Source organism: Pagrus pagrus (assembly GCF_965226575.1).
Source record: "Pagrus pagrus genome assembly, chromosome: 6".
NCBI lineage: Eukaryota > Metazoa > Chordata > Actinopteri > Spariformes > Sparidae > Pagrus > Pagrus pagrus.
In genome coordinates, this window is record NC_140190.1 from 14,650,130 (window position 1) to 14,675,771 (window position 25,642).

The following is a 25,642-nucleotide window of genomic DNA, read 5'->3' on the forward strand; positions in this document are numbered from 1 at the left end:
GATCCTCATGACATTTCAACAGTCATTCACAAGCCTACACTAAATGAAGAGCAGAGAGGTTGACTATTAACTTCATAATTAAAAAAAAAACAATATGCAAATGCATTCAAATGTTTAGATGCCAAGAAATGAGAAAGAAACCATGCTGAGATTTTTATTCAAGTCTCAACTTAGTGATAGAAATGCTTTACCAATTTACATAGCACTAAAAACACCAGTTGTATTCATATGACAGAAGAATGGCAACAAAGGCTGCAGCTACATGAGATCTCAATAGCTTTTAAGGGCAGTTTTCAATCTGTACAGTTATCCCATTTATTATGCAAGTTACTGAAAGCGGACACTATGGGGAGACGAGAGTGCGAGGTGTTAAACTCCGCTGCGACTATTATTTTAGACAAAACTGTAGATGCAAATATTTGCAAACAAGGCTATAAAAAAGTCAGTGGACCTCAGTTGGAAAACAGTTTTAAGTGACTGAATTAATGGCTTTACATTTCAGACTGGATAATTAAAAAAACATACTCAACATAAAAGACTCACAAATAGTACTTTACCACTCTCACAATGCCATACACACAGACAAGAGGCCTTGGTGATGTTTTGTGGGCTTTGTAAAAAATTAAGCCGACAGATGCAGGGAGGGGGTTGCACAAAACTGGCAAAAATCTAACGTCATGGCTCCATTTCCCCACGAGAATCATCACAGTTACATCTCAAACTAACCCAGCCTAAACTCTGGTTAGAGGTGCTAAAAATCATTCAATATATATAAGGTACGAAAGACCAAAGTGAGAGTTCGTGTGGTAGAAAGAACAAAGTAGCCATGAGCAGGGGTACGGGGTGAGGATCCAGGACGGGCCGAGTGTCGTATAAAAGGAAAAGTACATTTCAGAAAACAAAAGGGGGGCCGCGCGGCGCCACAAGCTATCACACTAATAAGCTTTCCGTTTTGCTGTGATAAATAATGGACCAAACAGTTTGAGCGACAGGGCCTTCTGGTTCGATTTCATGTCATAGTACAAAATGTCCAAAACATCAACATTGACGTAACAGATAACTGTAGGAAGTGCTGGGTGTGTTCTGCAACGTTGTTGTGCCAGGAGCACTGTATGACGTCAAACAAAGAGGCCACCGTCTTTAGCACTTGGTCCACTACAGTGGTAGTTAAAGGTCTTTCAGCTTTCTACAGCAGGTGGTTCCGCCTCTGCAGAGATGGAGTTGTCTGCTTCTTCATGTGAGTGAGTTTGTTGCTCAGCCGGGCTGTCAGGATCCGGTCTAAAGAGAAAGTACACCGTCAGTCACAACCACCGGTGTGGTAAGAATGGGATAATTTGCACACATAAGCTTGGTAATGGTTGGCAAATGGTTGACAATGCTTCTGCTTCCAAGGAGGTCCATGTGTTTTTTATTGCACAAGACCTGCTTTCATTTCCTGTCAGTTGCTAAGATGCTGTATATTGCATCACGTGGGATGTTCACCTGTTTGGGCTCGAAGCAGCATCGTCATTATTCTCCTCCTGGGAAGGTGATTTTGGTTTTTCTTCAACCTCCATGTCATCTGTCTTCTGTTCTGAGTCCCCATTCACTGGAGTGGAGTCTAGAAAATGCAAATTTAGATCAATATTTATGAAAATACACGCAAAATGGAGGTAATGTTGAAGCCAGGTGGAGGCAAGATCAGTGTCGTGGCATTTTACCTGCGTTTTGTGTCTCATCATTGTTATCTTCTGCGTCCTTGTTCTCCATTTTAGGTTTAGCTGCCGGCTCCGCCTTGCCCACAAAGCGGAGTTTTAACTTGTTGTAGACCTCACTAGCTTTTTCCATGACTGCAGCGCTGGCTTTATACCGCCGAATCTATATTGTCATAAACATGGGAAAAACCCAGATGAAGTAAGTAGAGTTGTGCATCACGTCATGTATATTTTTTTCCATTATTTTACCTTTGTGTTAATCCTGTCTGAATGCAAGGTGAGTTTCCAGTCATAAAAAAATCAAGGTAGGTTTAACAACAGACAAGAAAATGCACCTTTTTCAGTGTGGCAATGACTTCAGCATTCTTATGTAGGATCTGGCTGGTGACAGGCACGGCCTCAAGTTCTGCCAGGGCTTGTAGACACCGCTCTATGTCCTAAAAACACACAAATAAATATAAAAAATAGAGTTTTCATGCTGAAACAAAAAACAGAAAGAACCAAATTCATAGATGTCACTTACCGGGTTGTCCACTTTGAGTGCAAACTTTATATCTGTGTGGAGTTTCTGTAGCTTTTCTTCTGGCGATGGCTCTGAATACGGACACACAAAGTAACAGTAAATATGCTGGAATGAATTTCCCTCTGACGGAAAACCATGTACTTAACTGATATTTGTGTGAATCTGTCTACCTGCTGCACAGTTTTAGTCTATGCAAATCAGTTTCCAACAGGCAATGATTACTAATCAGCTGCAGTTCTTGTGAAACTGTGAGTATATGAGAGACTGACCCTTTTTCTTTTCCACTTTCTTCTCTGGTGGCCTCTCTGGTTTGCGTTTGGGCTTTTCAGGCTTAGACCTGAGAGAGAGAGATGAAGAGGACTGTGTGATCTGTGTACATTAAATATTTATAAAGTTCTTCTAATGAGGTTTGCATACAGAAGTCTGTTCCCTGTTGTGCACTCACCTCGCTCTGGACTTCTCTTCTGATCGTCTGGCTTTCTTCTCTTTGAGCTCTTTCTCCTTTCTTTCTTTTCTCTCCTTTTCTTTCTTTATTCTTGCTTTCTTCTGGTTGTCGGGCTTCTTGGATGATTTCTTCACCTTTTGTTGGGTAAAGCACAAGTAGTTGTATGTATCAACAACACCTTGATTCACCTGTAGTCATTTTACTTTGGATGAAGCATAATGTAACAGAAGATTTTCTATACAGACGATTTTTTTGAGTAAGAGACGGTACCTCAGATGGTGGTGGAGAATCTGAGTCCGAGGGTGCAGGGATTGGCGGTGGAGGAGGTTTCTTGGACTTCTTCAATGGATGTTCGTCTACACCTTCATCGGAGCTACTGCTGCTGTCACTGTCACTCCCTTTTTTACCCTTATCTTTATCTTTGTCTTTGTCTTTGTCTTTTTTCTTTTTCTCCTCCTCCTCCTTCTCTCTCTCACGTAACCTGCGGAGTTCCTCTGCCTCCTCTTTTTTCCGACGATCCTCCAGCTCTTTTCTACGTTCCTCATCTCGTTTCTTCCATTCACTGATGGTGTCGGGTTCACTGTCACTGTGAAACAAAATAAACAAAACAGAGGTCCTGTTAACAACAAGCTTGTGTGTACCCTCACATTACAGTATTTGATAATTGGTATGGTCTTCAGAGCAGCCTTACCTGTCGCTGTCAGAGGATGACGAAGGTGCTCGTTTTGCCGGGGCGGGTTTGGGTTTCCGTGCACGAGGCTTTGGTGCGGGCTTCTCTGTGAATTAAAGAAATAAGCACTGAGCACATTTACATCAGAGAAAACAGGAGAATGAAATCTCTACTTCAGTATCAAACAAAATTCATCTCCAGGACTTTGGATAAAGCTGAAACTGATTCATCCGATCATAAAACCGGCCTGAACACACACCTTTCTTGCGTGGCTGTGGGCCCTTCCGAGGAGGCGGATCTGAGTCTGAATCAGACTTTGAGCCGGACTGGGATTCAGAGCCTGACAGAGCTGGTCGAGGCTTCTCGTCCTCTGAGTCGCTGACCACTACTTTCTTCTCTGACCCCGATGCCGAGTCTGAGTCCGAGTCAGATGACGCCTTCTGCAACATCACAGAGAAAAAAGGGATTTGGACTCGGACATAAAGGAGGAAATCACAAACAGCCGTGACAAAATATACTCAAACACTTTAATGTGTGACAAGGCTGATGGGTCACCTTTTTCTTCCCTCTGCCTCCTGCTTTCTTTCCACCTCGGCCACCAGCTTTCTTTTCTGGAGTGAAATCCTGTGGAAGAAAAAAAATGTGTAGCATTCATAGGCTGTTTAGTTTCAGATCGCAACAATCACACCATGATTTAGTGCACGTGTGTGTTTGTGGTTACCTGGTCACTATTCTTGCCAGAGTCAGACTCTGATGGTGTGGGTTCTGATTCAGAGGGGGATCCGCTCTCCTCTCCTCCATCTCGGTCGCTGGATGAGCCTCGAGCCTTCTTTGGAGGCGGAGGCCGCTAAAATAGAAAACAAGCATGCAAATAAAAGACTTTAACAAGGACATATTTGCAGCTCTTTATCATACACAGTCTAGTTGTTTTCCAGCCTGACCTGACAATTTGAATTAGTCATGGCTCATTATTGCTTTTGTCATTGCTATGACAACTCCTAATAAAAAACAGGAAGCTACCAATAATTAGTGGCCTGTTTTCTCCATCTCCTGTTTTCACTTCTACAAGCAGACAGATTCTCAGTAAATATCTGAGCATTACTAATTGTTGTGGTAACTACGGTTCTGCTGATGGCACCTGGTTGTGTATTGTGACATCAGCAGCCCTTTTGTACACATAAATGGGACCGTGGATGTCATTTTTTGTTAAGCTCAATAACACAGTTAAATTGTAACCTAATGAGTTTATTATTTTTTAGCCAAATCGCTAATAAGCTGTTGAGTTTATTTCCAATAACAGTGAAATAAAACAGCACCTACCTTAGCAGGTGGTGGCTTTCGCTTCACTCCTCCTCCCCTTCCTTGGTCATCACTCCCAGAATCTGAGTCAACCTCACTTCCTGAGTCTGCTTTCTGAGGCACTGGGGCTTCTTCCTCATCATCATCCTCTTCACTTCCTCCTCCTCCTCCTCCCCCTCCTCCTCCTCCTCCTCCACCACCTCCTCCTCCTCCTTCGGCATTGTTGCCCTCGCTGTCAGATGAGCTAGCTGGCTGCAGACAAACCGTGATAAAAACATTGATACTTGACAGCGGAGTCAAACATGGGGCCACAGATACAGCAAAGGTTCCAGGTCAGAACTGAACAGTACATGTTGCAGTAACTGGAATATCTTAGACTGCTGGATGCCATAGTCTGAAATGCAGTATTTCAATCAAAAGACATGACAAGGCAAGTTCATTTGTATAGCACCTTTCAACAACCAGACAATTCAAATCGCGAGTTCTCAAACAATGGACATACAAATCACATAAAAGTTCACTTTTAAGTCTAGTATCTTTTAAAGTTAGAGGTAATGTTGAATTGCGAATAATTCATGATTTAGAAATTCTGATATCAGGAAAACTTACTACAGGTGGAGCACTGTAGGAGGCATGTGGATTGTTCTGGATCTCCCATAAACCTTCATTGAATCCCTTCCTTTTGTTGGGCTTTCCATAGCGTTCACTGTATTTTTCATAGGCAAAAAGGTCCTTTGCGGCAAGGAATGCACTGTGAAACAAACAAACAGAGAAAAAGTGAACAATTAAACTTAACAAACAAGTTGTTTGCACCACTGACTCGAGACATTAGCACGGCAGAGCATGCCACCTAGTGATGGATTAATATACTGCAGGTGCCATCTTGTCAAACAGATGGCGTCTGATGCCAGATCAGACATATCAACACATCTCTCAATAAAACATACTGCACAATCAAAGTGATAATCAATGTGAACCTTCCCAAAACAATAAAGGATACTAACAAGCAACAGCATGAGATGAAAGTAGGGATTTGTGTTTCTGTGTCACACCATTCTTCTTAACCATGATCCCATGCTACTGTGGCAAACCGATGACTCAAGGGTTGACATTTGAAGTTAGCACAGTCGATTCAACCATGTATGAATTTTGTGATTAAATTCCCTGCTTTCCCTTGGTTAGACAACAAATGCATAATGCAAACACAATAATTTCGGTCTAAACAGGTCTAGGTGTCTACTCTAACAACTGATAATACAATACTGTACTCACGTTTCATGTGTCCCAAAGAAGAAAATTGGGATTTTATTAGGAGGTGGTTTCACTGCCCCATCAGCCACATCTTCGATCTGTAAACAAGCAAGATTTCTGAGCAAAAACCACAAAACCAAATGACAGACTTCACACAAGTTTTCTAGGACGTGATGGAGCCATGTTTTGGTGTTGGTTATCTCTGGAAAAACAACGTATTGCAGATGTATTTTTAACCGACTGAAATTGTATGGATGTGTGGTGCATGTTGTACAGTTTTATAGCGAAAGGGGGGGGGATTATTTCCTAAAAGATTATTGAGTTATCTCAAACGTCATTTCAAAAATAACAACGTTAGCTTCGCTGCTGTAACGTCTCCATGCAGATTAACGTTAGGCCAACAGCATCTCGTGCAAATTACGCTGCTCCCACACTGACTGTGGGCCTGAAACACAGCCTGTCAGCCCAATGATAAATTAAGATATGTATGTGTGTGATAGGTATCCATGTTTGCCAGTGCCGAGGATACACAGAGAAGCTTCTACAGCGTCCCATGCAGAGCAGCTCATCCCCTCCGCCCCTCCGGCTGCTGCTAACGTTAACGTTACTTGCTTACCCTGGCTGGCCAGTGGGGGTACCCCTTCATTTTAGCGAAGACCAGATCTCCAGGCTGGAAGTTGTGTGGCATTGTCCCGCTCCTCTTTGCAGCCTGGATTTAAAAAGTATTCAGCGTCGTATTCTTTCAGTGTCTCTCTTCGTTTGCTTTTTTTTCAGGTCGACACGAAACCTGGAAACGATGGGGTTAGCTAGCAAGCTAACAGTATACTAACGTTACCGCGAGAAGAGACCGCCGAGCGAAGTTAGCTACAAGACAGAAGACACTTCCGGTGACAGATTTGTGTGCGCCTTCAAAATAAAGCGCTTTCTACTTGATGTAATGCAACAGATTTCTTTATGGTACAAAAGTCAAATTCAGATCACTATCAGGTATAAAAGTAGGTATAAAAAAAAAAGTACAAACCTCAGTAGACTATACGTTATTAGAATAGTTATCTATCTGAAAACAAATTATAAATAACAAATAAATAAATAATTAAATGACTGAATGAATAATTGGATGAATGAATACATAAATAAACAAATAAATCTCAGCTTTCACAAATATAAATTGTGTCTTAATTGTTAAACACTGCATGTGAAATGGACAAACTTTTCCCTGGTAGGTCCCTGTCCAGAAGAGGGGTCAAATTATCCATATATGACTTTTTAATCAGCCGCCAGTCTCATCAACTTCCATATGTCCAAGTGTCATTACAGACATTAACACAAACATTGTGCACTATCCATTAGATTCGGACAAAAGATGTTACTAACTTATTTTCATTCAACTTTATTTGGTTTGTATTAGAGACACTTGTTTTCGAGGCATATCAAATGACCATAAATGTTTCTGAGCCAATATCACAAAATCCATGTGTAATAAATATAATCTGTTTTTCTTAAAAAGTTGTTCTGATAATAAATTACATGGATATATTTAATAAATGACAATTATGTAAAGTTACTGACTTTTATTCTATTAAATAAATTCGCCGTGGTTGTCATACCGGAAATGGAATCGTGCAGCATTGTGAGAGCCTTCACTGATCCGGATGAAGCAGCCTGATCGCTTCCACCCGATACGACCATCACAGCGGAAGTCCCGCCTCTCCTGGCTCGCCATTGGCTGGCGTGCCATCAATTTCCGATTCACCCAATGACAGTATACAATGTGGAAGGCTGCATTGACCTCCCCCCGGATTCACCTCTAATGCACAGCCATGTTTCGCTCTCTGAGAAGTGTTCGGCAGTTTAACTGCAACCTCCTGACTTTACAAAGACTCAGCGTCAACTCTAAACTCCACATCTGTACGTCCAGAATGGCCAGCTCGGAGTACAGGCTGGAGCGGGACACATTTGGGGAGCTCAAGGTCCCGGCGGACAAGTACTACGGTGCTCAGACCGTCAGATCCACCATGAACTTCAAGATTGGGGGACCAAGTGAGAGAATGCCGATCCAAGTGATCAAGGCCTTTGGTATCCTGAAGAGAGCGGCTGCGGAGGTAAACAAGGACTACGGCCTCGACCCAAAGATAGCAGACGCGATCGTCCAGGCTGCAGATGAGGTTTCAGCTGGTAAACTGGATGAACATTTCCCTCTGGTGGTGTGGCAGACTGGCTCTGGTACTCAGAGCAACATGAACGTCAATGAGGTGATCAGCAACAGAGCTATTGAGATCCTAGGAGGGAAACTAGGCTCCAAGGATCCTGTCCACCCTAACGACCATGTCAATAAGAGTCAGAGCTCCAATGACACCTTCCCCACTGCCATGCACATTGCTGCAGCCACAGAGGTCCACCACGTCCTGCTGCCAGGCCTGCAGACTCTACATGATGCTCTGGCTGCCAAGTGTGAAGAGTTCAAAGATATCATCAAGATTGGCCGCACACACACTCAGGATGCTGTCCCCCTCTCTCTGGGACAGGAGTTCAGCGCCTATGTGCAGCAGGTGAAGTACAGCATTGAGAGAGTGAAGGCTGCCATGCCCAGGGTGTATGAGCTGGCAGCAGGAGGCACAGCAGTGGGCACAGGACTCAACACCCGCATTGGCTTTGCTGAGAAGGTAGCCTCCACTGTGGCCTCCCTCACAGGTCTGCCATTTGTGACAGCTCCCAACAAGTTTGAAGCTCTGGCAGCCCACGATGCTCTGGTGGAGCTGAGCGGGGCACTGAACACGGTGGCTGTCAGCATGATGAAGATCGCCAACGACATCCGCTTCTTGGGGTCAGGACCTCGCTCCGGCCTGGGAGAGCTCATCCTCCCAGAGAACGAACCAGGAAGCAGCATCATGCCAGGCAAGGTGAACCCCACCCAGTGTGAGGCCATGACCATGGTGGCAGCCCAGGTGATGGGGAACCACGTGGCAGTCACCATCGGAGGCAGCAATGGACACTTTGAGCTCAACGTGTTCAAACCAATGATGGTCAAGAACGTGCTGAACTCGGCTCAGCTGCTTGGCGACGCCTCAGTCTCCTTCACCAATAACTGTGTGGTGGGCATCCAGGCCAACAGGGAGAGGATCGACAAGCTCATGAATGAGTCTCTCATGTTGGTCACTGCGCTCAACCCACACATCGGTTATGACAAAGCGGCCACCATCGCCAAGACGGCTCACAAGAAAGGCACCACGCTGAAGGCCATGGCTGTGGAGCTGGGCTACCTGACCGAGGAGCAGTTTGACCAGTGGGTGAAGCCAAGTGAGATGCTGGGGCCCAAGTAAACAGCAGCCAGCAGACAGCAGAAGAAACACTACAGAACAAAGAAAGAATGCCTTTTCCAGTGTGAGAAAAGACTATTTACATTTAAATCGAAGCGGTTTAACTGTGTGGACAAAACATTCTCTCAGTCCGAACATCTCGTCTCTTAATAAACAATCTGAGAATCCTTTGCTGTTGTTTGATACAGCTTCTTACTCTCACTGTCTGAAACTCAACAGTACTCCATCCATTTTGTTGAAACAAACAATTTCAGGACGCCTGACCTATTTCTGTCACATGCACACCTGTAGTATGTAGTTACACCTGTTGCTCGACAATACAAGAATGTTTACCATCAATACAACTTTGTCCTGCAAGCACAAAATGTGTGTATTTGTATACCAACTTGTTGCTTTTGGTGTTAAAGTCTTAAATACTTTTTGACTATTAGTTGGTACCTTCAGGGTAGTCCAGATTCACAATGTGCCATCCCAAATGATTCAGCATGCTGCTGTACCTTGTGTGTTCTGGTTTACAGTTTGTGTATACTATGTGCAGAGTTCCCGTTAAATTAAATCTGTATTCATTAAAAAAGAGTATATTCTGGTTTCTGACATGTTTTTCTTCACAGTTTATATCTTGCATACACACTCAGGTTTTAAAATATGCATTATCGACTGATGTGCTCTGTGGTCAAATCACAAGGATGAAAGCAGCGTCAGAATCAAATTAAAATCCTTTATTGTACACGTCAGGAATTACATCGAACAAATAACTGAACTCCAATTAAACACATTTGAATTGGAAATATATAAAACTAGCAAATAAAATGTGATGTGCCGGAGTTCTGTACAGGCGGCAAAGAAAACAAGAAAATGAACATTTGCTCCTCTTCTACTTGGTCCAACTGACTTTGGGAATATCATAATGTTCTGTCAGGTTGTCCAGGTGGCGATTGAAATCCTGCAAACAAACAAACCGAACAAAATGTAATTTATTTGAAAAAATGTGCTGTTTTACAAGTCTGATCTAACGAAGTTGGACTGTATGGTGCTCTGCCAGGACTGACATGACTTACCTCCACTCTGTGTTTGTGTGTCTTTGAAGCTTTGTTCAAAATCCGCTCCATTTGCTTCAGGGACAGAACGAGACAGAGAAAAAATTAATGTGGAAGAAAAATCACAAAATTCCTTTTTAAATGTCAGATTCGACAAACTGTAACACCTCATTACCAGGATACTATTAAACACACCCTAAGCACAGTAAAATTCATTATTTGAGTGTCAGTGACAACAACATCTGTTGGCAATAAATCACTTGATAAAACTGCCATCAAACTGTTGCACCTGCCTGCTGTAGCTTTAAATATTCAAACACACAATGGCTGTGTGTTATTTTTCAACATTATCCAGTGTTTTTGAGCAGTAGACATGTTGATCAGCCTACTCATAAGCTGAACATGGTGTCCTCTATGAACTATGTGTCCACTGAACTATGTGTATTTTCCACAGTGCATTATGTTGCAATATTCACTGTTTCAAGTAATGACCTTCGTCCTTTGAGTAGAAAAGGGCTGATACATGTCATAATATGATGTGAAGACTAATAAATTGAGACTATGAAACATCTTTACTACACTACAGGATTAATAATAATAATTGTTAATAAGCTTTTTGGTTGAACATTAAAGTTGAAACAGCACATCTGTTAATAATCTACAACCCACCCGCATATAGATAATGTGGTGTTTTAGCTATGAAGCTAAATGACTAAAATCTTAATTTGTCATGTTTTATATCTGGAAAGTTTCCGATCCAAAAGGTCTATTGAACTTGTTCTGTGTTTAGTTGGGAATGTTTGTTTTCACAACAACACCTCTGTGTGCTTCCGGTGACTGGTGCCAAAAGGTTTGCTGATTGCTGAACTGTGTCAGAGTATGGACCCTTAAACAAGCATGGCAATATGGCTGATAGTTCAATAAGTCATTCCTGCTAATTCAATTTCTACAGCCTATTACATGCTTTGGCCTCAAACTCTTGCAGCTCGTTGGTGCTGGAGAACTATAACTTACCCTCTTCTCTTGCATCTTGTCAAAAGCAAATTGTGCCGGTGTCCTTTTGTCAACATATGCTTTCTGAGTGTTCACCTCCTCATCGTTTTGATTGGTCACCTGCTCCAAGCGATGCTTACTCTCTTTGTCCTTCTTCTTCTTCCTGAAAATAAAAATAAAGATATGTAACGCCCAGTTTATTTAGCAGTGGCTTTCCAGGCCAACCACAACCATCAACAGGCAAGGAATCAGAAAGAGGATGCTTGCAATTGCACACGATCAGATGCAGGCAATTAAAAACTGTTCTGGGAATTTCTTGGAATGCCAAACTGGTGATTACCAATCATGTGACTTCGTCCTATTGAACAAGTGCCCCAGTGTCTATAGTTACATATTTATGTTATCAAGACGTCTATGTTGTGGACTTCACTATGTAAAAAGAAAAAAACATGTATTTTCCATTGTTATATCATATAATTTAAAATGAGATTTACGTGCCGAGATTGTGTCTATATCCTGTGTATCTATAATTTAAATACTTTAAAATGAGATTTACATGCTGAGATTGTGTCTACATCCTGTGTATATATAATTTATATAATTTAAATAACTTAAAGTGAGATTTACATGCTGAGATTGTGTCTACATCCTGTGTATATATAATTTTAATAATTTAAAATGAGATTTACATGCTGAGATTGTGTCTACATCCTGTGTATATATAATTTAAATAATTTAAAATGAGATTTACATCCTGAGATTGTGTCTACATCCTGTGTATATATAGTTTAAATAATTTAAAACAAGATTTACATGCTGAGATTGTGTCTACATCCTGTGTATATATAATTTAAATAATTTAAAACAAGATTTACATGCTGAGATTGTGTCTACATCCTGTGTATATATAATTTAAAACAAGATTTATATGCTGAGATTGTGTCTAGGTCCTGTGTATATATAATTTAAATAATTTAAAATGTGAGATCGTGACTATCTCGTGTAACTTAGCAGCTGTAGTTGCTTTAATGTAGCTAGCTCAGACTAGGCTGCCTTAACTAGCTAATGTTTTTAGCCACATGTAGCACTCCATAATACCGCCGTATTGACGCCAGTGTCTAAGTCACATACGAGACCAGAGATTTTCAATTGTACGATGCTATTTTCACAGTGAATGTGCACGAATATTACTTGGTTATATTTACTGAATCTCCGTACCCGCGATCGTAAGATTGTTTTTCTATTAGCAAACAAGCTAACAATAGCCTCGCCTAAAGTAGCAGGCGCTTTTTTTCAATCACTTGCGACTGTGTCTTAAAATATGTTCGTCGCGTCTTACAAAACATATTACCCAAAGCCACAAAACTTACTTTTTCCCAGCTGAAATGCTCCCTAAACCTTTTATTTTCAGGGCTCCCTTCTGGGCCTTGTCGTACTCAGCCATTTTTTCCGAGAAGCTCTCCCCTCGTCTTCTTCTGGTTTGTTGTTATACCACCTGACACGAGTACGACAGTGCTGCCACCTGCCGGATGAAAGTGAGACGACACGATCCCGCTAGCTAGATCCATGCTAGCTACCCGTGCTAGCTCCTTGTCTGAGTCGTGCTGCAGTGCGTCCTCCCGTCCAGAGAGGGGCAGTCGATTATTTTCACAGAGCCGAAGACGAAGCAGAAAACGGAAGTGGAAGGAACTATGAAAGTCAAACAGTAGCATGGTGTGCTGATAGCATAACGTTGCAGTAAAAATGTCAGGATACAGTTTATTTAGGATCGTCACGTTAACCAGAAGCATCACAAACAACGCTGCGACGTCGCTGTGCAGGACGAGCACGTTGAACAGAACACAGACATGCGGATATGCGAAGAAAGTTGGTGAGTAAAGAGGACATCTACCATCTCTGCTCATTTAAATATGCTTCTGTTGTTAATATGTTGAGCTTATCCACACTGTATGTAATTAAGAGTGGGAAATAAGCGATGGATAATTGTTTGATTGACACAAATAGGATTGCTTTTCTGTTATTTGTATAACCATTCATAGTTTTGCCATTATGTCATTACTATTAACACAATGTCAGTGGCTTCTTTTCTATTTTCATTCAACTCATGTCCCCAGTCACAATCAACGTGTCACTATAGTGATGTAAATATTGCAAATATCTCTGTCCGTGCTTCGCAGTGGCCAAAGGGAAAGGCAAAGGCATGATGAAAGAAGAGGTGAAAGGTCCAGAAGTGTGTAAAGACCCTGTCAGACTTACTTCTTACGCGGTAGGGGCCAACATCTTGAAGCAAGGAGAAGACCCTCAGCTGAAGCCTTCTGACCAATATCCAGAGTGGTGAGTATTTCTGTCATCATCATTTAGAAACAAACTCTTTCTGTATTTTGTCAAATTTCTTTTCCTCCTTCTCAATTTATTTTCTGAAGTAAATGTAAATGAATATCTAGGAATCACACACACACCAGGAGCCTTAGATTAATGATATATTACAGTGTAATATATATACATTTGTGCACAAAGAAACAGACACATTTGCAAGTAATGCTCTTTTTAATGTTATGTTGGCCACTTTTTATGGATGAAAAAGGCTTTTCATGTGTATAAGAAGTAACTTATTTAATCACAAACCCTGTATGTCTAAACATCATTCACTCAGGTTGTTCCAGTTGGATTTGGGAGAGCCCAAAAAGCTGCAGGAGTTGGACCAGGACAGCTGGAAATATTGGAAACGTCTGAGGAAGGACAACATTTGGCGTTTCAACAAAATTCATAAAGGGAAGAAGATGTAGGCCTTCACTGGACTGACAGAGGGCCTCTTCCTGTAAACTGGGTCGCTTCAGACACCGTGGTTGGAATTACCTGAAGTGGTTCATGTTCAGAGCCAGAGTTCAGCTTCCTGATTGAAATGTCAAATGACCAACTCTTTGCCTCTTCCAGCGTGTTGTCTGGAATCATGCATCACATTCAGTGGGCATCTGGTGATGATACTTGAAAACTGTAAGAGAGTTCATCATTGGTTATGTTAAAAAATGGATAATGGTAAGACCCAACACTCGAAGTGTAATGGATTTCAACACGCAACCAGAGTAAGGCATCAAAAGTGAAACAGTCAGCAAAAAATTAACATATAAGCTCAAGACAGACAGACAGACTCTTGACCTTAGGAACAGTACTTGTTCTGAGCTATCAATTGTATCACACAGTCTCCTTCAGCAGAAGGCATCATAAAATGTTAGAAATTTGAATTTCAGTGATATAAAGTTCTATAGTGTTGTTTTAGGGATACTGCATTGCATTGAGTTAATTTATACATGTATGTGTGAAATGGCCTGTTGACACAAATCACTTTTTCACTGTTTGTTTATTTTTTTGCAGACTCATTATAAATAAATACAGTAAATGAATATCCTGCTGATGTTTTGTCTTTTATTCTGGCATAATGCCTCATAGTAGGGCTGCACATTAAATCTAAATTATTTTTTTTTGCGTTTTTGGCTTCATGCACCACTGAGCATGGTCGATTGTCGTTTTATCCTCAGTTACAGGTGTTTCTGGCACACTCCTGACGTGAAACGTGATGCTACAGATAAATATCACAGAGGGGCAGCCTTGCCTGCGGTTAGTGGGAATGGGGTGAATAGACGATTGTTCAAAAAAACCTAGCAGACTCGCTAATCTTGGTGGAAAAGCGGTTCAATTCTTACATATAGTGCCTTTAACTGACTGGAGTTGACTTGAAGAAAAAAGGGTCTGCTTGAGACTTGGACTAATTGACTTGAGTTTTTATAAAACTAATTAGTGATTAATTAATAATTTACTTATACTTTACATGTCTCATAATCTACTAATAAGACACATTTGGGTGTTACCAGGCGGGCTGTACATCTGATAATATTTGTTCATTGAAACAAAGTTGTAATAGAGTTGCTATGACAACGCTTCATGCAAATGATCGAGGCTGCCCGGGGAGTGCAGAAATGAGGAACCGAAAAGAGAAGCAAATCATCGGGGGAACAATATCACGTAAGATTGGAAGATTGACGATGCATAAAAAGCACGAGCCGTGCCTTTTCATGTAAAAGGCCCTCGTTCCTCTTCCTCTACACATGGACCCGAACACCGGTCTCGAACTTTGCTTCTTGTAAAGTCGGTAAGTCCGAACTTTTTCTTCTTCTTTGATACTCTTCTTTGATACGCGTCAATGGCGGAAGACGGAAGCGGTGTCGCATTTTTTTTTTTTTTAAATCGAAACGTCGTTTCATTTTCTAGTGCTACTCAAGGTTAATATCCCTTGCACTTTGCCTGTGTACGTGCCCGCGTGTGTGTGTGTGTGTATACAGTTACAGGCGGGTTTTCCTCCTCGCCACACACTCTCATTTGAGTTGACGACGGGAAAACCCGAGCAAATGTTTACAACCAGTAGTTTTGTGGCGCACCAGCCGAGCAGGTGGGAGATTCATTCAACATCAAACCTCTAGCAGGTCATCACAGTCAGTCACACCCTGAGGAGTTACATCATGGAGTCACTGCTGCTTGCTGGAGCTGATCATTAAAGGCGGTGGAGACTGTCGGGGGCAGATTTCAGCAGCACAAAGTTTCGGTTTAGTACCATCCCATTTTTGTTTTTTGTCAGAGGTGACACATACGAAGATGGAGGAGGGGAGAACGAGTATTGGTACTCTGAGTGAAGATGTCCTGAACAAGCTGTCGCAGATGTTGGACAACTCCGCCTGCGGGTGGAGGCAGCTGGCCAATGCGGTGTCCGAGCAACCGAAATTCCGCTGCAGGTGAGACCCTGAATGCATCACACTAAGAGGCTAGCAGCACCCGTAACAATAGTCAAGTGATGGCCAGAATGACTTATTTGAACATTTACACTTCATCCTTTATCTTTATATTATCATATTCTTTGATATATGACACATATAATAAAAAAGGTTTGTACAGTGTTGCAAGCAGGGCCGTAGCCAGGATTTTAGAAATACAGAGGTCATGCCCCCAGGACAACCCTATAAGTCAAAGTCAAAGTCAGCTTTATTGTCAAAACCATATGTACAGTACACAGGAGTTGAAATTGCAGTGCTCTCTAAGGCCCACGGTGTAACATTAATATAATAATAAAAGATTAAAAATAATTGTTTATAGTATAGTATAAATTGTATAGTATAAATATAAATATATAGTATATATAAATATAAATAAATATAATATATAGTATAAATTGAATTATTTCTTTGCTAAAAAGAACTTACTGACATGAGTAACACTTTATAATAACCATCATTAATAAATGGTAAACTTATAGTTTATTAGTTAAGTAATTTCACTGTTAAGAAACAATGAAGTGGTTCATAACACATTTATATCGCAGTTGTAAAGGTTAAAAACATCAGTTGCAACTGTAATGCCCATCCGAATAATGTTTATAAATGAACTACACAGTATTTACTAAGCATTTACAAAGTTTTATGAACATCATTTGAAACTTTCAAATAAAGGATTGCTAACAAAAAGATTATAAAGCATTTAATTGCTTCTTAACAGTCAAATAACTATTAACTAAAGTTTGATTAACTATAAATTTGCCATTTTTTATGATATATAATTGTTTACTTTAATGTTATGACCGATATTAAGATTAAGATATCAAAGACCAAGAAAAAATACTGAGAACATGACCTCAGTGTCCTCAACAGTAGCTACGGCCCTGCCTGTAAGTGACCCTGACTGTCTGCACCTCTACCATTTTACTCTCTTCTTGCATATAGTGAGAGGGAGCTGACCAGCTGCTCACTCCAGGTGCTTAGCGCTGCAGGCAGCCCAGGACGCGCCCTCCTGGCTTGGCTAGCTGATCGTTCCTGCTCCCTGGACTTCCTGCTTCACTGCCTGAGGAAGATGGACCACAAGGAAGCTGTGCAGTACCTCACCACAACAGGTAAAGCAGAAGTGACATATGCAAATATATAGAAATGTTTTTCAGGAACTACCCCTTCAACGATAAAAATCCATCTGAGATAAACTTTGGTTGGTAACAGTAGAAGTTCATTATACAGGTTCACAAATATGATAGAAGGGGGTATTAGTTTCTTTGAATTTACCCCCAAATACACAGTATTTGCCTTAATATGTAAATCCTCTTCATGAAATGTGCATAAATGAATGAAGTAATACATACAAGTAGCACAATGAAAATGTAATGGAGTAAAAGTAATGATTTTTTCCTCCAAAAATCTACTCAAGTGTAAGTATACCACATCAAAACTACTCTCAGAAGTTTAAGTTACTCAAGTACCAGTAACAGAGTTAATGTAAGTCATTACTACCCACCTCTGTAAATAGCTGCTAATTTCCTTCCTGCTTAACTTCTGCTGATTATGCCAGCCTACCTTCCAACTAGTTTTCTGACTTACTTCTGCCAAACATGCCTGTTTAACTTCCAACTACTATTACTTGGTAATTACAGCCTATTGACCATGAAATTTGCAGACCTGTAAAAATAAGTGTTACACTTGTTTTTAACATAACGATATGCTTAGCAACTATGGGATCACTATGATATTACTTGAGATTTGTAGCTCCTGATCTAAGCCTGCTTTCCTAATATGGTATGAGTATGAGTTGTTGGGGTGACAGCACAGTAAGGTTGTATGTCGATAACTAAATCATGTTATTCTCTTTTAGGGTGACTCTTAACATCAGTCCAGGGACAGCAGATGTAAAATAGCCTTTTGGCTAATTCTGGCATGTTTACATTTGTTAAAATGTTTTATTAATGTGCATTGTGCCTGATTATTAAACCTTTAAATAAATAAATAAATAAGGTCTGAGCTCTGGTGAGTCGGGGAGGGAGAAGTGGCACAGTCGAATCTGTTAAAAAAACAGATTCAATTGTTTGCCCAGTCCTGGTCTCCAGATTCAGGGCCCCTCCCGCTGTCCTTTGTGTGGAGAGAGATGGTTTTCAGGCCTCTCCAGACCTCTCTGGCGTTGCTCCCCTTGAGGCGCTTCTCCAGCTTCCTCCTGTAGCTGTCTTTGCCTCTCCTTATCCCCCATTTCAGCTCCCTCTGCACTCTCCTCAGCTCCTCCTTGTCCCCAGATTTGAAAACCCTCTTCTTTTCTTTAAGCAGGGCTTTTAGCTCTGGGGTTACCCAGGGTTTGTTGTTTGGGAAACACTGTACCTTCCTGGTAGGCACAGTGTTTTCCACACAGAAATTTATGTAGTCTGTGATGCAGGTTGTCAGGCTGTCGATGTCATCCCCGTGAGGTTCACACAACACATCCAGTCGGTGGTGTCGAAACAGTTCCTCAGTGCAATACTGGTCTCAGACCAGCTCCTTACATACTTTTTGGTGGGTGGTTGTTTGTTCACCATAGGTATGTATGCAGGGGACAGATGAACCAGGTTGTAGTCAGAGCGGCCCAGTGGGGGGAGAGGTGTAGAGGTGTATGCGTCCTTGGTGTTCACATACATTAGATCCAAAGTTCTATTCTCTCTGGTGTGGCATTTGACATACTGGGTTAATGCAAAACTATCCGCTGATGCTCCACATCCAGGTAAAAAATACCTGTTGCTTTTTGTCTGTTGCATTTCATTATATGCCTTGTGTGTTCATTAATTATTTATTTATTTTTTTGTGTGTGTGTTTGTGTGTCTGTCTGTGTGTGTGTGTGTGTGATAGTGGCAGAGCTGATCCAGATCACCGTGCAGCCACAGTCCCAGCAGGCCACAGCGGGCAGCAGGGTGGTGTTGACCTGCAGAGCCTCTGGTCCCCCTGGACTCTGCTACCAGTGGTTCAGAGGCAAAGAGGAGGTCAGTCCAACATTGTACAGTATGTTTATGTGACTATAAAGAAAAACAAGTATTTGTTACTTTTTATACTGATGGACACAAATAATTTTCTTTTTTGATAGTTATTATCAAGTGTTATTTCTAAATTGCACTTTTTTTTGTTTTGTTATGTCTATTAGATTATTGATGCGACTGGGAGTACACCAGAGCTGGTCCTGTGTCCTTTAGCCCCGGTCCACCAAGGTCACTATATCTGTAGGGTGAATCATGGAGAAAACTGCATCTTCTCTCAGTGGGCTCAAGTTTGTGTCGTCCACTCTGCAGGTTCCTCCTCTCTCCTTACTTCTTTTGGCTCAGCTTGTTTTATTTCATCTCCTGGCGTGTGATTTAATGCCATTGAAAATATTTTCATCTTAGGCTGCAGCAGCAGTCTGTTTCCAGGCTCAGTGAGTGGACTGCTTATTACCCATCAGCCTCAGTCTCAAGCAGCGTCTGAGGGAGACACGTTGCTCCTGGAGACCAATGCGGAGGCAAACCCTCCTGCGCAGTACGAGTGGTACCACAACATGGTGCCCATGAAAGAACACAAGACTCGTTCACTCAAGGTAAGTGTATTCTTTTATCAGCTTTTATTTATTTGTTTTATTCTATTTTAACTACATAGAGAGAAGCCATGCGAAAGGTCCTGAGTGTATTGAGAGGAAAGCGCATTCATTCATTCATTCATTCATTCATTAATCCACAGAGTCTGCTGTGAATTGCTTACCTACCTAGGTAGGTAGGTAGGCTACCTAAAAAGCTTTACAACCAAGGCAATAAATATAAAACCAATGTGCTATCATCTTAAAATGGATATCATAAACAAAAATAAAAGTTTATCACATAAAAGTAAGTCTGTTTTACATTTAAAAGGGGATTTGGTTCCAGCTCCTCTGGAAATGTCAAAGTCCCATTTGTCACTTGTTTGTACTATGTATTTTCCAAATAACATTACATAATTTATAATGTGAGAGTCATCTTAGACAGATGAAATAATAAAAAAAGGTTGAAATTGAGACAGTGTCAAGATGATCTGAATCAGTGTGATGTAATAGATCAGGTCCAAAAGCACAATTTGGTTTCATCAGAAGAAGAGGTTAATAAAGCTTATATTAAAATGCTCCAACCATTATAATTAAATCTTTGTTCATCATCATATAAAAGGAGACATTTTTAGGCCAAACCAATGCAGTTGTTAACATTTTTTAGCAAAATACAGTTGACCAATAATTCTCAAACTATTTGCTCTGTGTATCTGATGTTGTGTTTTCTTATGTAGATCACATGTGTGACCACAGCACACAGAGGACAGTACAGATGCAAGGTGTTCAATCTGTATCACGAGGCGTGGACAGACACAGCAACAGTCACCATCGGTGAGACCTATGAACACTTGTTACTTTTGTATTTAAAATTTTAAATTATAATGAGTAAAGGGTAAATAGGTATTTAAAAGTTTTAATGCTTATGATAATCAGAGTTGGGCAAGTTACTTTTGAAATGCAATATATTACTAGTTACCTTAATTTTAAAGTAATATATTATTTTACAATATTACTGTCTGAGTAGAGATTACTATTACACTACTTATTAAGTACTTTCAACAAAATGCCCAAATAACCTATATAGAACACTTAAATAGCCTAGGACACTGGACACAGGGATGAACAGGCAGACAAAGCATCAAAGTCTGATATATTATGAGATAGGAATAAATATTTTTAATTGAAGGATTAGTCATGTGAAACACAATAGATCTATACCTTCTATAATGTCATGATAAGACAAAAATCTCTTTTTTTAATGCCTTTTTATTTTAGTCCACAGAACAAGAAATGCACAGGCATGTGTGATTCACGATTGTACATTAAAGTGTGCTCGGAGGATTAGGCTACATCATCAGGCCTACGAAATACAGCTCACTTCAGTCACAGAGACTTAAAGAACTTATAGGCTCGATTATATTAAACATGCGCACAGCCTATATTATTATTGTCATGCGTGGTGTGGATGGGTTCTTAAAAAAAAGGCAACAAACGCTTCACTTTGGTCGGTAACGCGGATTTGAAAGCGTTACATGACATAACTGTAGTAATATATTACTGAAATATTATATTAATGTAATAATGTAATATAATGTATGTTATATTACTCCATTACAGTAATATATTACTGTAACATGTTACTTTTGTAATGCACAATCCCCCAAAGTTAATCATATTATTATTACGTTGGAGAAATTTGCTCACAACACAGACGGATCAGCTTTTAGTGTGAAATTATACAATCACAGTGCAGTCTGTGCAGTGAATAACTTCCTGTTTTACACTTTCATGCAGGTCCCAGTTCCATCACTGAAGCCTCGTGGGTAGAAGTTGATCGTGGTCTAGGTATTTTTTACATTTTGATTGAATATTCATGAGGGAATAGAGGAACTATGGTAGAATGTCTTTTTACGCATCATTGCATCACACCTTAATTCCTCTTTTTCTATGTGCATCACTGAAAAAATAAAGATAATCATGTAGGCTTATTTAAATTGTGTTTTTCAAAGCAACTCATTTGACTGCTGGTATTGGTAGGTTGTCCATGTATTGAAATCTTCAAACTGTGGACACATTAATAGAAAGCAGTGTTGACGGTGTGTCTAGTTACCAAGCACCGTCGTAATTATATGAGACGTTAAACAAACAAACAGTCTGAGCTCGGGATTTTTTTACTATAATTAAATCTTTTAATACTTGTGTTGACAGACTCACAGGAAGTACACAGGTCAACCTGCGGACCAGGAGTAAATCCGCTACAACAGATGGTCAATCCGCCCCCATCAGACAAGAATTTCCATGGTGTCTTTTGGCTAAACAAATACTGTGGTTATGACTAACAAAATACAGTAAACACTGTAAGTTTAGCTTAGTACTTCTTTCCTGATGCCCTGCCTTTTCCCCCACAGCAACAGACAAAGTAGCTCTGCTGATTGGCAACATGAACTACCGCTACCACACTCAGCTGTGTGCACCCATCGCTGATGTCCACGAGTTGACCAACCTACTCAGACAGATGGACTTCAAGGTGGTTTCCCTACTCGATCTCAACTGGCAGGAGATGCACAGCGCTGTTACAGAGTTCCTTTTGCTGCTTGACAAAGGAGTCTATGGTCTGTCTCTTGTCCATCTGGACATTATGTTCAATATGTTCATGTTGTTTCATATCTGTGCTTGTAGTTTTGAAGATTGTGACACAAACTACGCACTGATCTACTCCTACATTATCATGACATTAAAGGTCCAGTGTTTAGGATTTAGGAGGATTCACAGTTTCTCTACAAAAAGCTTTGATATCAATTAAATATCTATAGAAACCAACTACATAATTATTTAAAACAGACAAGACACTAACGGGAAGAAGCTACAAAGAATAGGAATCTAAATTAAGCATCCGTGGCAACTTTTCAGCACTTGACAGTGTCCTACATGCTTTTGATAATATATCCGATTTGATAACAGCCCTTTGTCCTTCCTTCCACAGGCTTGCTGTACTTTGCTGGTCATGGTTATGAGAATTATGGCAACAGCTTCATGGTTCCCATCGATGCACCGTTCTCCTACACATCAGAGCACTGTTTGTGTGTACAGAATATACTGACCAGGATGCAGGAGAAAAAGACTGGACTTAACGTATTTCTGCTTGACATGTGTCGCAAAAGGTGGGAATGTTTACTTTAAATTAATGGATTGATGTACCACTTTTATGTCATGTTAAGTTTAGATCATCTGCTGTACATATTCTTTTTTCAGAAACCCACATGATGATATCATTGTACAACCAGGACTGATCAAAGTGACAGCAAACATAGTTTTTGGCTATGCCACGTAAGTCTCTAACTATGTTGGTGTCACCTGCTCTGCTTTTTAGCTTTGAATGAATCCAGTGTTGGAGACGATAGACTTAATGTACATGTCTAAATGAATCTCCCTGCTTTAGGCGAAAAGGTGTCACTCACATGTGGCTTGTTTTGTTTAGATGCGTTGATGCGGAGGCGTACGAAGTGAAGAGGGAAGACGTGTCAAATGGCATTTTCATAAGCTTCCTCAAACGGCGTGTATGTGAAGATGAGAAGGTCACAGTCATGCTTGACAGAGTGGCTGAAGGTATGTAGAGCATGTGAAATCTGAGATGTCTAATTTCGGCATACAATAGATTTGCACCCACAGGATTTACAATAAGCTATCTATGTTGCCTGACGTTTTAATGTTTGAGATGATCCTATACATCCAAAGCAGCTCCTGTGTGTGAATTTTCCTCCCACCTATATGTTGCGTGTGTGCTTCCTTGATTGAATTCAGATGATTAAATGTTCGCCTGGTCAAATAACTGATGTTACTGTTTATGTTGTGTTTATGTGTGTTTCTCTCACCAGACATGGGTCGCTGTGCGATCACACGAGGGAGGCAGGCTCTGGAGCTGCGCAGTAATCTGTCTGAAAGACGTTCCCTTACTGACGCCATACAGACTTCTGACCACTGCTCTGAGTCCCATTCGGCCAGAAACCTGCAGTGGGCTGTTGCTCATGGTACTGTTTTCACAAACATTAGCTGAAAGGAACATTTCACCCCAAAGTATTTTCCCTCTTACCTGTAATGGGATTATCCATCTAGATTGTTTGGGTTGGTGGGATTGTATGATGTCTGCCTTCTCTTGGATATAACTCAACTGGCCAAAAAAACAAACATGTTAAACAGAGCAGCTATGTGTCTCTCAAGAAATCATGACCCGGTTACTCAAGATAATCCACAGACCTTGTTGTGAGCAGTTTCATCTTCTTTGAACTGTCCCTCTAAGTTATTGTAGATTACTAAATTTAATGTTGGCATGAAATCAAAACATATTTGTCTCAGTCTAAACTTAATACTAAATGCAATTGTCTTTCCTCACAGTTCTACCGCAGAGTCTTTGCCTGCAGTTTGACTGTGGCGTGAAGGTTCAGCTTGGGTTTGCGGCCGAGTTCTCCAACGTCATGGTCATATATACTCGCATACTTGAGAAGCCCAAAGAAATTGTCTCCTGTTGTGCTCAGCTTACTGACTTCCCTGAGGTTTGTTATCTGATATTGCATATGAAGATTTGAGATTTTAAAGACACACAGAGATTTTTGTTCCTGCCCGTAATGCCTCATCATGGTTATGATCTGGAATCCATCAGTGTCCCTATAAGCAGGAATTTATTTGTTATCACAGATACTTGTACACTGTATTCTGTGCTGTTTTGCCAGGATGTGGACATTGATTTGAAGAAGAGTAACCAGGAGACTCTGTTTGAAGCGGGCAGTTTGTTATTGATCAAGGAAAATCTTCCTCCACCTGAGGTTCCTAGTCTCTACACACGCATCCGAAGCCTGCAGAGACTCAAGGTCAGATTCACATCATTGTTTTCATAATTATTTCTCTTACTTCTATCCCACAAGAAACCTGATAAATGTCGATGTGCCCTCTGGAGACAAACTAGTAGTTATATGTCTAACGCTAAAAAAGCATTTTGCTCTTCACTGTCTTTACAGACGGAGCTTACATTCACCGCCTGCCTTCATTATACCTATTCCAACATGGATGAAGAAGTGCAGGAAAGGCAAACGGTGACAGTTGGTAAACCACTGGTCTCCAAACTCAATCTGCATGAACCACGAGTGCCGCGTGCCTGCTCTGGCTCCTCAGCCTTCAGCCTTGACTCCTTCAGCGTTGCCGAGGGCTCTTCCTTTGCCTCTGTTGGTTCAACCTCAAGTGCTTGGTCATATTATGCACAAACTGCCAGAGAATCGTCCAGCACTGATTCTCCAACTACACCCAGAACTGCCAATATACCAGAGGAGACTGACAGTCCTGAATTATTTGATGCCCCTAAATCCCTTGTTGCCAGCAAAAGCTTGCCCCACAGCCAAGTAAATGACACAAACTACAAATTTAGTGACATGTACAATTTTCATTCTTGCTAAGCGTCCTGAAACCTGAGATTTGATCATTACATGCTGATAAATCAGAAGTACACATTGACAAAAAATGGAATAAGGATTTGACACAAAATAATGCATAGAATAAGTAATTACACTGTGGATCAAGTTTGATGTGTGTTCTGAGTGTAGGAAGGAAGAAATAAAACAACCTGCTTAACTGATGTTTGAAACTTTTATTACATGTCATGCACGTCTACAGTTTCTTGCCATCACTGCATTTGCATGTTTCTTGTTTATTCATATTTTAACACTGAATGTGTGTTTACAATATATCTATATAGTTTGATCACATTGACAAAATCTGTCCAAAGACATAAAGACACCCGTCAAAGTACTCAAAACCACTTATGTGGTAGTTCACACTACACAAAGTGTCTCCTGGAGCACACTTAGTCACGATGACACAGGTAGGAATGAAACTATCAAACATTAACATCCATAAAGTACACTGCAATCATACTGTATGTATACTGTGTTGGGATCTCTTTGGAGGAAAATTGGGCTACTGTGTAAAAATGAAGTTCCTGTCACCCTGTGTCTCGTTTGGCTTTTTCCCTGAGGGAGAAACTTTTAGTGTAATAGTG

General features: G+C 40.7%; 5 protein-coding genes across 6 annotated transcripts; 3 read left to right on the plus strand and 2 right to left on the minus strand.

Annotated features, from left to right (window-relative positions):
- Nucleotides 1-140: 140 nt before the first annotated feature.
- On the minus strand, nt 141-6,749 carry hdgfl2 (HDGF like 2). Its single transcript, XM_084355422.1, has 16 exons — nt 6,499-6,749; nt 5,904-5,980; nt 5,241-5,382; nt 4,653-4,883; nt 4,054-4,179; nt 3,888-3,956; nt 3,592-3,772; nt 3,354-3,438; nt 2,933-3,248; nt 2,663-2,796; nt 2,487-2,554; nt 2,218-2,288; nt 2,030-2,131; nt 1,701-1,857; nt 1,483-1,600; nt 141-1,278 (listed from the first exon to the last, which is right to left on the minus strand). The coding sequence occupies exons 1-16, from the start codon at nt 6,568-6,570 to the stop codon at nt 1,179-1,181; spliced, it is 2,049 nt and encodes a 682-aa protein (XP_084211548.1). The 5' UTR covers nt 6,571-6,749; the 3' UTR covers nt 141-1,178.
- Nucleotides 6,750-7,600: 851 nt separating this feature from the next.
- Nucleotides 7,601-9,785, plus strand: fh (fumarate hydratase). The gene has a single exon (XM_084355674.1). The coding sequence runs from the start codon at nt 7,703-7,705 to the stop codon at nt 9,200-9,202; it is 1,500 nt and encodes a 499-aa protein (XP_084211800.1). The 5' UTR covers nt 7,601-7,702; the 3' UTR covers nt 9,203-9,785.
- Nucleotides 9,786-9,903: 118 nt separating this feature from the next.
- On the minus strand, nt 9,904-12,730 carry fam32a (family with sequence similarity 32 member A). The gene is made up of 4 exons (XM_084355676.1): nt 12,600-12,730; nt 11,251-11,392; nt 10,258-10,311; nt 9,904-10,142 (listed from the first exon to the last, which is right to left on the minus strand). The coding sequence occupies exons 1-4, from the start codon at nt 12,671-12,673 to the stop codon at nt 10,074-10,076; spliced, it is 339 nt and encodes a 112-aa protein (XP_084211802.1). The 5' UTR covers nt 12,674-12,730; the 3' UTR covers nt 9,904-10,073.
- A 143-nt stretch (nt 12,731-12,873) lies between these two features.
- Nucleotides 12,874-14,630, plus strand: mrpl54 (mitochondrial ribosomal protein L54). The gene is made up of 3 exons (XM_084355675.1): nt 12,874-13,099; nt 13,407-13,563; nt 13,883-14,630. The coding sequence occupies exons 1-3, from the start codon at nt 12,973-12,975 to the stop codon at nt 14,013-14,015; spliced, it is 417 nt and encodes a 138-aa protein (XP_084211801.1). The 5' UTR covers nt 12,874-12,972; the 3' UTR covers nt 14,016-14,630.
- Nucleotides 14,631-15,169: 539 nt separating this feature from the next.
- Nucleotides 15,170-25,219, plus strand: malt2 (MALT paracaspase 2). 2 transcript variants are annotated; one of them, XM_084354306.1, is made up of 17 exons: nt 15,170-15,376; nt 15,860-16,013; nt 16,995-17,161; nt 18,903-19,033; nt 19,192-19,336; nt 19,430-19,617; nt 20,331-20,427; nt 21,391-21,441; nt 21,805-21,897; nt 22,005-22,208; nt 22,580-22,757; nt 22,849-22,923; nt 23,075-23,202; nt 23,472-23,624; nt 23,989-24,146; nt 24,324-24,461; nt 24,609-25,219. In XM_084354306.1, exons 2-17 carry the CDS (start codon nt 15,877-15,879, stop codon nt 25,038-25,040), a joined length of 2,475 nt encoding a protein of 824 aa, XP_084210432.1. In that variant the 5' UTR covers nt 15,170-15,376; nt 15,860-15,876; the 3' UTR covers nt 25,041-25,219. The 2 variants fall into 2 exon arrangements, with proteins under 2 accessions (XP_084210432.1, XP_084210431.1); XM_084354305.1 differs by having other exon boundaries at nt 15,170-15,249.
- Nucleotides 25,220-25,642: the final 423 nt, after the last annotated feature.

What these genes read in the sequence shown, in the direction of transcription:
- hdgfl2 (XM_084355422.1), bottom strand. Translation starts at nt 6,570, where the DNA reads ATGCCACACAACTTCCAGCCTGGAGATCTGGTCTTCGCTAAAATGAAG. An exon ending in TTCTTTGGGACACATGAAAC is followed by an intron (nt 5,383 to 5,903) that starts GTGAGTACAGTA and finishes TTTGTTTCACAG; the next exon opens with TGCATTCCTTGCCGCAAAGG. An exon ending in TCATCCTCTGACAGCGACAG is followed by an intron (nt 3,249 to 3,353) that starts GTAAGGCTGCTC and finishes TTTGTTTCACAG; the next exon opens with TGACAGTGAACCCGACACCA.
- fh (XM_084355674.1), top strand. Translation starts at nt 7,703, where the DNA reads ATGTTTCGCTCTCTGAGAAGTGTTCGGCAGTTTAACTGCAACCTCCTG.
- fam32a (XM_084355676.1), bottom strand. Translation starts at nt 12,673, where the DNA reads ATGGCTGAGTACGACAAGGCCCAGAAGGGAGCCCTGAAAATAAAAGGT. An exon ending in ACAAGATGCAAGAGAAGAGG is followed by an intron (nt 10,312 to 11,250) that starts GTAAGTTATAGT and finishes CTGTCCCTGAAG; the next exon opens with CAAATGGAGCGGATTTTGAA. An exon ending in CACACAAACACAGAGTGGAG is followed by an intron (nt 10,143 to 10,257) that starts GTAAGTCATGTC and finishes GTTTGTTTGCAG; the next exon opens with GATTTCAATCGCCACCTGGA.
- mrpl54 (XM_084355675.1), top strand. Translation starts at nt 12,973, where the DNA reads ATGTCAGGATACAGTTTATTTAGGATCGTCACGTTAACCAGAAGCATC. An exon ending in CGGATATGCGAAGAAAGTTG is followed by an intron (nt 13,100 to 13,406) that starts GTGAGTAAAGAG and finishes CGTGCTTCGCAG; the next exon opens with TGGCCAAAGGGAAAGGCAAA. An exon ending in TCTGACCAATATCCAGAGTG is followed by an intron (nt 13,564 to 13,882) that starts GTGAGTATTTCT and finishes TCATTCACTCAG; the next exon opens with GTTGTTCCAGTTGGATTTGG.
- malt2 (XM_084354305.1), top strand. Translation starts at nt 15,204, where the DNA reads ATGAGGAACCGAAAAGAGAAGCAAATCATCGGGGGAACAATATCAC. An exon ending in TTGTGTCGTCCACTCTGCAG is followed by an intron (nt 19,337 to 19,429) that starts GTTCCTCCTCTC and finishes TTTTCATCTTAG; the next exon opens with GCTGCAGCAGCAGTCTGTTT. An exon ending in ATAGTTTTTGGCTATGCCAC is followed by an intron (nt 22,924 to 23,074) that starts GTAAGTCTCTAA and finishes TGTTTTGTTTAG; the next exon opens with ATGCGTTGATGCGGAGGCGT.